The 12,608-nt window shown below is 44.5% G+C and overlaps 1 protein-coding gene across 3 annotated transcripts in view; it reads left to right on the top strand.

Moving 5' to 3' along the window:
• The first annotated feature begins 914 nt into the window (after positions 1–914).
• Positions 915–12,608, top strand: part of MLLT3 (MLLT3 super elongation complex subunit) — a 133,914-nt gene continuing 122,220 nt past the window's right edge. For all 3 annotated transcript variants that reach the window (XM_086770303.1, XM_086770302.1, XM_086770301.1), the window contains exons 1-2: positions 915–1,150; positions 1,652–1,832. In XM_086770303.1, coding sequence (XP_086626429.1) covers positions 1,139–1,150; positions 1,652–1,832 — 193 coding nt within the window. In that variant the 5' untranslated portion in view covers positions 915–1,138. The remainder of the gene's footprint in view (positions 1,151–1,651; positions 1,833–12,608) is intronic.

Genomic DNA, 12,608 nt, shown 5'->3' with positions numbered 1-12,608 from the left:
TCTCTCGCAGGCTGAGGCCGGCGGGTCCCGGCAGCGGAGACCGGCCCTCTCAGCGGGTTGCCGTGCCCCAGCGCTGCGGAGTTACTCGCCCTCACCGTTGGTCACGGCGGATCCGGACCACCGCGACCCACGCCGTGGCTGACGGCTGGGGATCCCGCTCGCCTGCGGGGCAGCGGCTGCGCGGGGGGAGCGGGGCACGGCGCTCGGCCTCGGAGAAGACCGCTGCCCCGTTTCGCTTTTGTCCGGAGCTGTTCCTGCTCGCTTTGCCTTCCCGCTTCGCTGCGGCGCCGCCCGCCCCTCGCTTGGGCTGTGGGGCTGCCGGGGGCACGGCTCCCTCCCGCCCGCCCCTCGCTTGGGCTGTGGGGCTGCCGGGGGCACGGCTCCCTCCCGCCCGCCCCTCGCTTGGGCTGTGGGGCTGCCGGGGGCACGGCTCCCTCCCGCCCGCCCCTCGCTTGGGCTGTGGGGCTGCCGGGGGCACGGCTCCCTCCCGCCCGCCCCTCGCTTGGGCTGTGGGGCTGCCGGGGGCACGGCTCCCTCCCGCCCGCCCCTCGCTTGGGCTGTGGGGCTGCCGGGGGCACGGCTGCCTCCCGCCCGCCCCTCGCTTGGGCTGTGGGGCTGCCGGGGGCACTGCTCCCTCCCGCCCGCCCCTCGCTTGGGCTGTGGGGCTGCCGGGGGCACGGCTCCCGCCGCGGACACCCCTCCTCACCCCCCAACCTGTTACTTCAGGGGCCGGCGGGGCGGGGCCGGGTGGAGGGGCTCGCGGCCGCGCCGCCGCGCGCCATTGGCTGCCCGCGCCCCCTCCCACTCCCCCTCCCTGCACACAGTCGTGCCTGTGTCTCGGTGTCAGTCCGGCGGGCGGCGCGCATGCGCGGCGGGCGCTCATCCAGCCGGCGGGGTTGGGGCCAGCGCTGAGGTCGGGGTTGCCGCGGGTTCGGTGTGGTGCGAGGGAGGGGAGGAGGCGGAGGCAGAGGCAGACACAGACAGAGACAGCGGGAGCCGCGAGGCGGAGGATGTCCGCTGCCCGCCCGCCGCTGCTCCTCTGCGCGCCCGCCATCGCCTCCACGTCTTCATGAATTAGCACTGCGGGGTGGGGGCGGGGGACGGCAGCGAGCGCCCCAGCGGAACCGGCGCCCCAGGCATGGCCGGCTCGGTGAGTACCGCTGGCCCGCAGCCCCCGCCGGCAAGGGCTTGGCGCCACGGGGAATTTCTCCTTGCCTCCGGCTTTCCCTACCTCCCGCCGCTGCCGGCAGCGGCGGAGCACGCACGCACCCGGAGGGAGCGGCGCAGGTCTCGCCTCCGCCGCGTTTCTGCCGCCGCGCCGGGGGCTCCGAGCGCGGAGGCGCCGGGAGGGGGGACGGTGCGTCCCTGACAGCGGCCCCTGGCAGCCCGCGCCCGCCGGACGGCACCGGCGGCGGCGCCTGCCCGCGTCCTCCCGGTGGCAGTGAGAGCTCTTTTACGCCCTCGCCTGTGGGACCGGTTTTTCGTGGCAGGGTTGCGGCGGTGCCTTTCTATTTTTGTTCCTCTCCCGGGTTGATGGTGCCGTTTTGTGCCTGCGATGGGACCGGTTCCCCCTCGGCCCCCCGCCCGGCCCCGCTTCCTCGGGCGCTCACCGGCTGCTCCCCGCCTCTCCCCCCCCCTCCCCTCCCCGCAGTGCGCCGTCCAGGTGAAGCTGGAGCTGGGGCACCGAGCCCAGGTCAGGAAGAAACCCACCGTGGAGGGCTTCACCCACGACTGGATGGTGTTTGTCAGAGGGCCCGAGCACAGCAACATTCAGCACTTTGTGGAGAAAGTCGTCTTTCACCTGCACGAGAGCTTCCCCAGGCCCAAAAGAGGTAGGTAGGGCCGGCTGCGGGCCGCCTCGGGGTGCCCCGCGTCCTGTGCCCGCCGCCGCCGGCGGTCGGCGCCGGGTGGCCGGTAGCGGGGTCTCCCCGCAGACGAGCGCTTCCCGGCCGGTTCGGAGCGGGCGCAACTGACGGGTCTGTGCCGATCTCCGTGGAGAACAAAAGCGGCCGTCAGTGCGGTCGGTAGTGGGCTGCCGGCGGCCCTTCTCCCGCTCGCCTTGGGCGGTCGCGGGGAGGCTCCTTTCTGCTCCTTCCCTTTTTCCGCACTTGCTGCCGCCGAGATCTCCACTCACGGTAGTCCCGGCTCCCGAGCCAGCCGTGGGTCTGGGTCTCGGATTCTCCCGGTCTCTCACTTGTCGGTGCCATGGGTCTGGCTTACGTCTCGGGATATGTCAGCACCGCAGGTTTTTGCCCACATGTTGCTTGTTTCTGGCTGGTGTTGCTTTCCTCCTGTGTACTGAATGTCTGTCTGGGGCAGAGATGTCTGGAAATGTGTTCTCGCTCCGGTTTTAGTTCTTCCACTTGGACTCGCATGACACTGTGCTTTCTGCTTGGTTCTCTACTTCATCGTCAGGCTTCATCCTTTCCTAAGTGCATAAAAACTTCTTGAAAGGTGCCGATGTGTGGTGCATGTGTACCCACATAAGTTTGGCTGGGAGAGGTTATAGGAAGCCTTTTGTTTTCAGATCTAATTCCTGAGCCGTTAATGTCTTGATTATTGTAGTTGGATTAGTAGAGGTAACAGTACAAATAAATAAGCCTGCTCATTACTTTTATCTGTGCAGACACAATGGTTAGCAGCTATCTTTCATTTGATCGATGATCTTTGTTGGCATCCTTCTGCATTTCGTTAGGACAACATAATCTTAAATCCTGTCTGCATAGAGCCAGGTGGGGAGCAAAAGCCAGGAAATTTTTCAATATTGAGGGAAAAAAAAAAGACTTTTTTTTGTTGTTGTTGTAAGGTGTGGTTTAGCAGTAGTCACCACACAGTTGCTCGCTCTCCCTTCCCCTCCCTAGCGGGAACTGGAATGAAAGCTTCCTGCACCTGCACGTTATCCAGACCTGGAAAACCAGACAGTGTCCTTGGTCTCTTTAGCAGCAACTCATAACGTCAGTGTGTTTATCAGCGTTCTTCACATCCAAAATCCAAACCAGATCGGCTACTGAGAGGAAAACTAACTCCATTACTGCTGGAATAAAAGCATATATTTTTTGATTTAGTGTTTCTCAGTTTGAAGATAACAAACTGTCACTTTTTTACAGTAATTTTTATGTTTTTCAGTCTGCTGTAAAGCAGCGCAGTACTGCACAAACAGTTTTTGGTGGATTGTATGTAATACTGCAGTATTTCTGATGAATTAAATTGCCCAGATTGCACTGTGGAATCTTCCTCCTATTTTCTTCTATTTCTTGTACAGAAAAATGTGAATTTAAGTCAATCTAAATAGTTTATCAGAGAAATTTCTGAGAACAGGTCTGATTAGTCTAAATAGATGAGATAGCATTATTCGTATTCAGTGAATTAGATGATGTATTGAACTCAGTGGTAGAAAGTACATTTAATACTTTGAAGCTCTGCTTGCACAGAGGGTGTTTGTGATGCTCTCTGCTTTTATTATCTATGACTTATTTATTTACTTGTTGTCTGGCCTTGGGGAACGTGACTGCAGCCCGGACTTGGGAGTTGGTTGCTAGGTGTTATGTGGAGCTTGCTAATAAGAATATATTTTAGGACTTTCACAAGTGAAAGATGCACGGTTTGCCTCTGGGAGTGCTTTGTGTCTTCAGCTGCTGAGTTCAGTTATGCAGTCATTTAAGCCATTGTTTTAAAGTGTTTGTTTTGGGGTTTTATTTGTATGCATCGTTTTCATGATGTAGCAACTGCTGGGAAAGATGCCAGTTTATATAGCCCGGGAGGAGACTTGTCATACTGTGATTGCACATGACTTGGATTGTGGAACACTGCAGCCGTTCCCATCCGAAAGAACGTAAGCTCAGATGGCGAGCACTCCGTTCACTTCTGGGCTTTTCTTAGCCTCCTAAAACTACAATAATCAGCGAAAAATAGATGCTGAAGAAATTTCAGGCCCCTGAAATTGCAGTGGGGAAGATGAGCATTGTACTGGTGAGAGTGAGGCATGCATGAATTACCTAGCACGTTTTCTGCTGTTTGGAAGTGTTTAAAAGCGTGGTGGTGATGTGTGCTTTGTAAGGAGGAGTGTTTTGTTTGTCTTTCTAATTTACAAATACAGTTAAAGTCTTTGACAAAAGTATTCTAGGTTTTCTTGGCTCTGTAAATCAGTGCTGTTAGTTTGATGTGACCTCAGGTGGCCTTCAGGATGGTATCTTGTTACGTATTTAACGGGAATGATACGCTTGCTTGTAGTGTCAGTCAAACTACCTGTTTTACATCACTTCCTCTGAGTTATATAGTTTATTTGTTTAGTATAATATAACTTACCACTTGGAAATACTTGGTAAGTCCTCAAACTAATCCTGAGCCATGGGTTTAGCAAGCTGAAGTAGGTGTACAATATTAATAATAAATGAATAGGCTATCATAGGTGTTATTAACTCATTATATTTATCTGTTGCTAGATCAGTTTTTATTAGGGGCACAGTCATTCCAAACATCAAAGGGGGCAAGGAAGATGAATTATTTTCAGTGGATTTGCTCTGCAGGTTTATGATAATAGCTGGATAAACTGTCAGTTTGCCAGCTACAACTCTGACTTTGCTTATCTCTTCTGGCTATACTGGAAATTTTGGAAATGCTAGAGGTCGGTGGTGAGCTTGCAAAGGTGTGTTCAAGTCTTTGTTCTACTAGTAGTTGCTGCAGAGCAAGCAGGGTCCTGTACCCTGAAGTTGCGTCGTTTTTAAGATGGAAACGTAGCTAGGAGCAGTCTTCAGTTCTTGGAGCACAGAGCAGGTTGGTTTGTGTGTTGTAGATAGGGTGGGAAGGTGATGGTGATTAACAGGGAACAGAGTGTAGATAAGCTACAGTGACCTAATAAAATAGTCTTCTTCATCTTTCACTGTACCTCACCTTAAAAACTTGAGCTTGGCAGTGGTTTTATTGTTTTCTGTTTGCCTGTGGTGACTGAGTGCTTCAGTTTATGCTTGCACAATGGAGCATATGGGCATTTGCAGGGACTGGTTCCCTGTACTTCCTCCCACTTAACAGCTTGCTCTTGTCATCTGACTTCCATGAGTAGTTTTGTGGTGGCAAGGGAGCTACAGGACTTCTTGTTGTATTAGAGAAAGTAGATGTATCCCCAGACTCAGTTTTTGGTAGAGTTTGCAAGACAAAAGGTCTCTAAAATCATCCTGCAATCACAAATATTGCTGTTGTCAAATCTTACCTATTTCATGGTGCTGGTGTAAATTGATTAAGAGAGTATATGGAGAACTTTTAAAATTCTAGCTTTGAAATAAAGCTTGTCACTTACTTTTCCTTATTCATGTGAAGAAGATAGTGCTGTGTGTAGAAGTGCAGTGTTTGAAAGCATGTCTGTGGAACAAGATTTGTCACCAGGTTATATGGTTTTGATCCACTGTGGTACTGCCTCCGAAAGAGGAGCTGTTGCTCTCGTCTAATGTCTCGTTATTTCTTTGAATGCTAAGCAATGTAGAAATATTTTCTTCCTCTTCTTACCTAGTGAATGTTGGTGCTCTGCAACACCAGTCCGATTTACTTAACAGTTAAAAAGGTAAAGAAAATATTTCTAATCTAATGAGTGTTGATACACTGCCACAGTAGTCCAGCTTACAGTTTGTCTTACGGTATTTCAGTTGGATAAGGAAACAGCACGTTGTTTCAATGACTCACCGTAAGTACATGTCAAAAACTACCTTGTAACTAAGTTTCTATTAATCAGTGGTGCATTTTGACAAACCATTTTTTTTTCTTGTAGAAAAGGTATGATCTAATATTTCTCTGCAAATAACTTAATATAAAAATGATTATTTGGACACTAGAATGTTGTAACTTAAAAAATGGTAGGTATTGCTTTGCTTTGCAGAGGTGAGAGGAGCAATGCTTGCTACATCTGGTAGTTTAAGAAGTTTTGCAATGATATGGCAAAGTGATGGAAGTGGAGCTGCTTGTTATTCTGATATAGGATGGACCAAGCTGTAGCCTTCTTCTGGAAAGTCCACATTTCCAGTATGTTTTCATTAAGGTTGTATGTTAGTGCTGAATGAGACTTCAGTGGACCGTAACATTTTGAAATAGACTTAGCTACTGTAAAAGATGCTGATAATTTCTTCCTAGTAAACATATTCTTTCTTGTTTCATACAAAAGCTTTTCCAGTTTTGTTCCTGCAATTCAACTAGGCAGTTTTTCTAAATAGTCTTCCTTAGAAAAGTTCCAAAATGTCCTCTTTGGTATCCACTGTGTTGTAGGAGTCCAGTAAAGAGGAAGAAACTCTGAAAGATGCAATCCCTATTATTAGTGGCATTTTAAAATTTGTTTCTTAAGATAAATTCGTCCTAGAGGCTACAATGTCTTGGGCCATGGCAAGGTAAGAATCTTTTGTCATGGGAAGTGTGGAATGGACAGCAGCAGTGTGGGGCGTGCCCTTCTTGGTGGAAGGGGCTTCCCTGCGAGCCCACACAAACCCGCAAGCTGACTTCAGTTATGATGCATCACGGTGCGTGGAGACACACGATGTGTGAGCAGCACCGGCTTCTGTCTCTTCCACCCGTAGTGCACAGCAGTGTGGTTGCAGGGTGGAAAGTGCATTAAGAGCATCCTTCAGTTTGCTTCTAAGTTCTTCTTGGGAAAACATACGTGTAGATAAACCCTAATATAGTACGTGTAACTCTGTTTACAAAGGGGAAACTTCTTTTTGATTTTGAAAAACATAAGTCTCATGGCCTTTTTGTTCCCTACCTTGAAATGAAAAAATGCTAATCAAATTCTACTTCTGTGCATTTGGATTCATTGTACAAAACCTGAACTAAGTTGATTGCATCAGTTGCTCAACTTGTGATGGACAAATTGCTGTGATTTCAAGGTGTAAATAGGCTTCTCCATGGAGACTTTGGCCTGCTGCTTTAAAAGAAAGTTTAATTTTAGACAAAATTTTTTACAGTGACAGCTTAATACTTTTGTGAATGTGCATCTCATACGATATTTTAACACAGTCTCTAGTGATCTATATTTTGCCTGTAAAAATTCTTCATGAAGCTCACTAAAAAATATTTATTGCTAATACAGTGGCCAAGAAAATCCATGAAATGTCTTAGAATTAACTTTGATGAGGAAAAATGGTGTAGTTCTCCCCTGGTTACTTTGTGATTTTTTTTTTTTTTTTAAATAATTTTTTTTTTTTTTTTTTGCTTTTAAGTATTTTACTACGTTAGAAGGCACATTAGTGGAAGGCAAGGGAAGGAAGATCCTTAATCTTTCCTTCTGTTCCTAGCCTAGCCCTGTTTTATTAATGTGTTGACCACAGTGCAAATGCTGCTACTTTTAGTAGATTACACGTTGTCTTGTAAAATTTGGGAGAAAATGGCCAAACAATATTATTTCACTCCCTGATTTTGCTTATTTTTTTTTTCTTTTGCTGACTTTTAAGTATGTGTCTTAAAAAATAATTAGTCTCTCCCTGCTCCATTTGAAGTCAATGAAAGACTTAACTCTCTATTAATTTTGGTCAATTGAGTAGTGTGAGGATAGGCACCCACAAGCAGATTCTAACCATCTGACTTGAGTTTTCCCTTCGTACCAGCTAGTGCAGGCAGATGGTCAAGATCAATAAACACACAGTCAGTTTTCTGCTGGATACTTTAAGATATTTAGCTATCTCACAAGTTCTCACTTGTGAGATCTTAGGTGAATTGTAGGTCTGTTTTGTGGTTTGTTTTCTTTGGTTTTTTTTTTTTCTTTTCCTCTCTTAAATTTTGCCTAAGCCTAAAGCTCTAGTTGTGATAGGCATACAGGATTTTTTTTCCGTCAGTCATGGAGATACAGGTCTAATACTGCATCTTTTTAGGGCAGGTATTGCTATTTTAGTTGCAAAAACGGTTGTATTATTGTGCATGGATTTGCTCAACAGTGGATTTCAGCTGTGACCAAATGAAACTTCTGATGTTTAGTGAAGAATTTCATTTGGTTAATGGGAAACTCTTGAGACTTAGTGTTGCTGCTACTTCAGTAAGAGGCTGAATACTTTTGAGAGCACATAGGTCTTTTCAAGGGCACTTGCTAATTCAGCCTGATGCAAATCACGAAGGCATTTCACATTTTTCTTTTTTGAAGAGAGTGAGAAGAATTTGAATATAGGGAAGCTATCAAGTTTCGTCTTTACATGAGTGCCATCAGTAAATAGTTGGTGGCTTTGATGGTAAGATGCTACCTGTGTAGGAAAAATTGTTCCTAGTAAATAATTTCCCCTCCCTGATATGTCTTTAAAAATGATCACATTCAATGTCAATGCTTATGCTTTATTTAGAAGTAGACAGTGTAATAAGGACTTGATTCCTAGATTGGGCAGGGTACATCCGTTTTATGAGTATACAAATCTGATGATCCCTTTCCGTTAGAAGTGATTTGCTGTCTGCAAAGACTGACTTGCATTGCATTCAACTGAAATGAAGTTAACTGCAGACTGAAGTGTGACAACGGGCTCTTACACTTGCTCAAGATCTGTAGTGACAGTACAGTCTGTAGTACCTCAGTGTGACAAGACATGAATAACAAGGCTGCTACATCCTTCAATGTCATAAACTTAGCATTTTTAAAGTTTACTTGCACTTTTTTAGTGTGGTTTAATTATGTGGTTTATGTGTTCAATGTGTGGTTTTTTTCATTCTCCGGCACGGGTTGTCTAGTTTTTGCTAGATTTCCTCCTCCTCCCAGTGTTTTTCTGCAATGGCAAATGCTGATTTCTGTCAGAACTGCCAGTCAGTTCTGGCTGTGATTTCTTAACTCTTAAAAGATGAACCTAGGTTATTTATTTCATATGAAGTTAACTTTGAAAAGCATTTAATGACTAATATAGTATTTTTAGTTTTAAGAAGCTGTGGTTACATCTTTCTAAAGCTACAATATTTATACTGTCATTGTAAATCTTCTGGATTTTAGATGGTAGGGAGTGAAATGTAGTTTTAGGGCTCTCATACACAAGGTTTTTGAAAAGCTGTACAAAAATACTCACTTGAAGTACAGAAAACCAGATTGTTGTTTGTAAGATCAGCTCTATCACTTCTCCTTCAGTAAGATGAGAAGAAAGATACCCCAGAATATTTAAATTGGTAGACAGTTAGATTTATTAGCATTTGTTTGAGATCAGGGAAGCAGCTCAGCTATTCGACTGCTGTTTATTGTTGTTACTCTGTTTACTTCGTGCAGTTTTTATCGTTAGAAAAACAGATATCCAAGAAGTCTTTAAACCACATATTTGTTATTACAGGTTAGACAAGCTGAACTGCAGGTGTAATTATGTTTGTTAAGATTTTTCAGTGCTGTATTAGTAAGCTGTCAAGTCTTGGAAATTTGATTTATTTTTTGTGGCACTGTACAATGTATGTAGGCTGTTCTTGTAACAATATTGTGCAGTATGGTTAAGGTTTTTTGGTATGTTGGATTTGGGGTCTTTTGGTTTTTTAAATTCAGGATTTGGGGAGAAATGTTGGAGGAGATTATTCTGTCCTTTGTTCTGGTAGAATATGTGGAAAAGACTGAGAACTCAGTAGTTTCAACTTAAAAAGCCTGTTGATAATGCTTGCGATAGGTGGGCAAAGCACAGGTTAATTTATAAAGCTTTGATTCAGAATTAAGTCTGTAGGGTGCTGCAGTTTGACTACATTAATTTTCGTGAGATTCTTATGATTGACACCTTCACTTTTAAACCAGCAGAATTTAATCCATCTGTGATCATTCTGTTTCTTTCCTGCCTGGTAGTGACTGATAGACATATATGAAAACAAAGGAACAGTGAAATTCTAGCACTTCTGTATGTTTGCATGAAAATTATGATTTCTCATCTTTCTCAAAACATTTAGCTTCTAATTGAAAGTGTTTGCTTTTTGTATGACTGTTGGCTTTTTGCTGTGCTTTCTAGTATGTAAAGGGGAGGAAGAACAGGTGTATTTAAAAATATTGGTATGGTTACTTAAATCTCTATATGGGAATTTGTTTTAAAATTAAATATGTTATATTGCCTGCTGCTAAAGGATACAGCTAAAATACTGGTTTTTTGTAATGTAGAAAATAACTTAAAACTGTGCAGTACCAGGTAAAACCTGTTGTTCAGTATCTGTTAAAAAATTTAAAATGCTAACTTCTTTCTGGGGTGCCATTTATTTAAACAGTATTAGTGGACACAAGTCTAACTCATCAGTATCCTTGTGACGATGTTCCTAGGCAGAGCGTCTTTGCTCTCTCCTCTTTAAGTCTCTCCTTTGCTTGCCAGCTATGGGCTGTATCATGCCGTTAATCCTGCACCAAGCTCCTGCGCTGGTTCTGGCTCTCTTGAGGAGTTTAGGTTTGTTTCTTTTAGTTCCTCGAGGAAGCCCAGCAGTGCTGCATGAGTTTGCTTTTAAAATGTGTGGCACAGTATGGTGACAGAGGTCTCAACAGCTTTAACATCGTTGAAACAATAGATCAAATCTAATTTCTTTTAAATACGATTCAAACCTCTTCTCAGCGGTTGATGCATATGAATTGGCTTCAGTAACTTGTCCGTAATGCTATGTAAAAAAGCATATGCCAGTAGGATAGGATGTGTGTATCTTTCATATGGAATCTTGCTCATGAGGGTAAACACCAAGATAGGTATTTCCGTTTTCATTACGATGTCAGGGATTATAGTGCAAAGTGCATTATTATACATAACACACACACACACACAAAAAAAAAGCAGAGCTGAACATGAAATGTGAGGTGGATTGATTTTGCTGTTAGGATATTGAATGGTTTGTAGTAAGTCTAAATTTACTATTTGTGCCTGCTGTTCTACAGCGTGTACAGAAAAACTCCATGGAACTCAGTAAAACACTGGTTGTTTTCCTTGTAGATAGAAGTAAAGTGAACGCAATGTATGTCTTGAAACAAGGGCTGACAGACAAGGTGTTCTGCATTTGTAGGCTTGTGAGGGAAATCAAGGACTTTCCTTGTATACTTAAAGGGAAAAAATATTTTACCTTTCATGTGTTAATTTTAAAGGGCAAATGACTCAGAAAGGAGTAATGCTGAGATTCAGTTGAAACAGAACTACCTGGTACTGTGGGCTGGAGGTCAGCAATCGTGATATTTTCCATTGTGTATGGGGGAAAAAAAAGCAGGTCCAAAAATGTTTTCTGTTACTCAGAGCAGCTTTTCTGTTAGTGGTAGGCAGAAGTTTTCTCGAGGAATCTTAACATTTAAAATTTGTTTACTGGTTATAGCATTTGAATTCCTCTTGTATAATTAACAGGAAAAAATATTTGCACATTTCATCTTGCATAATGGAAGTTTCAAGTGAATATTTTATTGAAGCACTTGGTAAAACTGTTTATAGAACAACTGTTTGTAAGTCATCACAGCAATAACATCATACTTTACTGAAAAGGAGGAGATGAATGGATTGAACTTGAAATCTTGTGTGCTCTCTGGGCACAGAGATGCACAGGTCTGGCATAATATTGAAAAGCAGGGTACTTAACTGATGTTGTGGTTTAGCCTTAATGACCACACATGAAATCCAAAACACACTGGCTGCTTAGGGGGAAATTAACTCCATCCCTGCTGAAACCAGGACACCTGATGATTTTTTTTGGTGGAGTTTTTTTTCTTTGGTTTGTGGTGTGTTGGTGTATGTTGGTGTACTCTTGTTTGGGTTGTTTTTTTTTTTTTTATTCTTTTGCTTGTCCAAACTTGGGGAACACCGTATTTCTGGATATGCTTGGTGGCTCAAAACTGTTTAATACTAACGGAAAGAAGGACAAAACGGCGTGGAAGAATAAAGTATATTCAAATGTATCATACTCATGAGACAGAAATCAGTCTCAAATCTCTTTCTATAGAAAGATCTTAATGAAAACAACTTTCTTAGAACTATTCCAAAGTATTTATTTAAATATGCCTAAATATTTAAAGCTGAGTAGCTTTCACTTTTAAAATACTGGCATGCCTTTGCAATATTTTTTGAGCTAGTGTTGTGGTGTGTTGCCTCTGTGAGAAGGTAAACTTCTGCTTGGGGAAATCAGTGGACACTAATAAGCACAGATTTGTTCATTTTAGCCAGATGCAATGCCCGGCCTTTTCCAGACAATATCCAGTTCCTGCCTTTCATTAGGGGGCCACCTAGAAACTGGAGGTCCTGCTTAGGGTCTGTGACTTGAGTACGGTGTGGACTCCCAGGGCTCAGGGGTTTTGTTTTGTGACCACCGACCAAGCAAACAGTGTTCTCCAGAGCCTGGCTCCCATGTGCCACAGGCAGCGCGCAAGGGAGCATCCAAGCGACCTGCTCTCCAACGGACAGGCCAACAAGGAAGCAGAGGTGGACATCTACTGCCAGTGGATAACCATGCGTGAGATCCACATTGAAATTTTCAGAAAATGGGGAGCAAAGCTGTGAAAGGGTTTTGGTGTGTCTGAAGAATGAACGCTGAAAGAATTTATGCAAATTGTTCCCGAAATTTAGTAGCTGTCCAGAGGATGGAAGTACAGGTGTACTGGTGCAGTTAACTGACCTTGCACAAAACAAAAAAAAAAACCCTCAACAGGTAAAATTCAATCATCTCAAAAATAATGAGCTGTGGCAAGGAAAAAAGAC

This window comes from Chlamydotis macqueenii, chromosome Z (genome assembly GCF_036417535.1).
Source record: "Chlamydotis macqueenii isolate bChlMac1 chromosome Z, bChlMac1.mat, whole genome shotgun sequence".
NCBI lineage: Eukaryota > Metazoa > Chordata > Aves > Otidiformes > Otididae > Chlamydotis > Chlamydotis macqueenii.
Note: the sequence above shows the minus strand (reverse complement) of the source record. Positions and strands in the feature narration are given on the sequence as shown.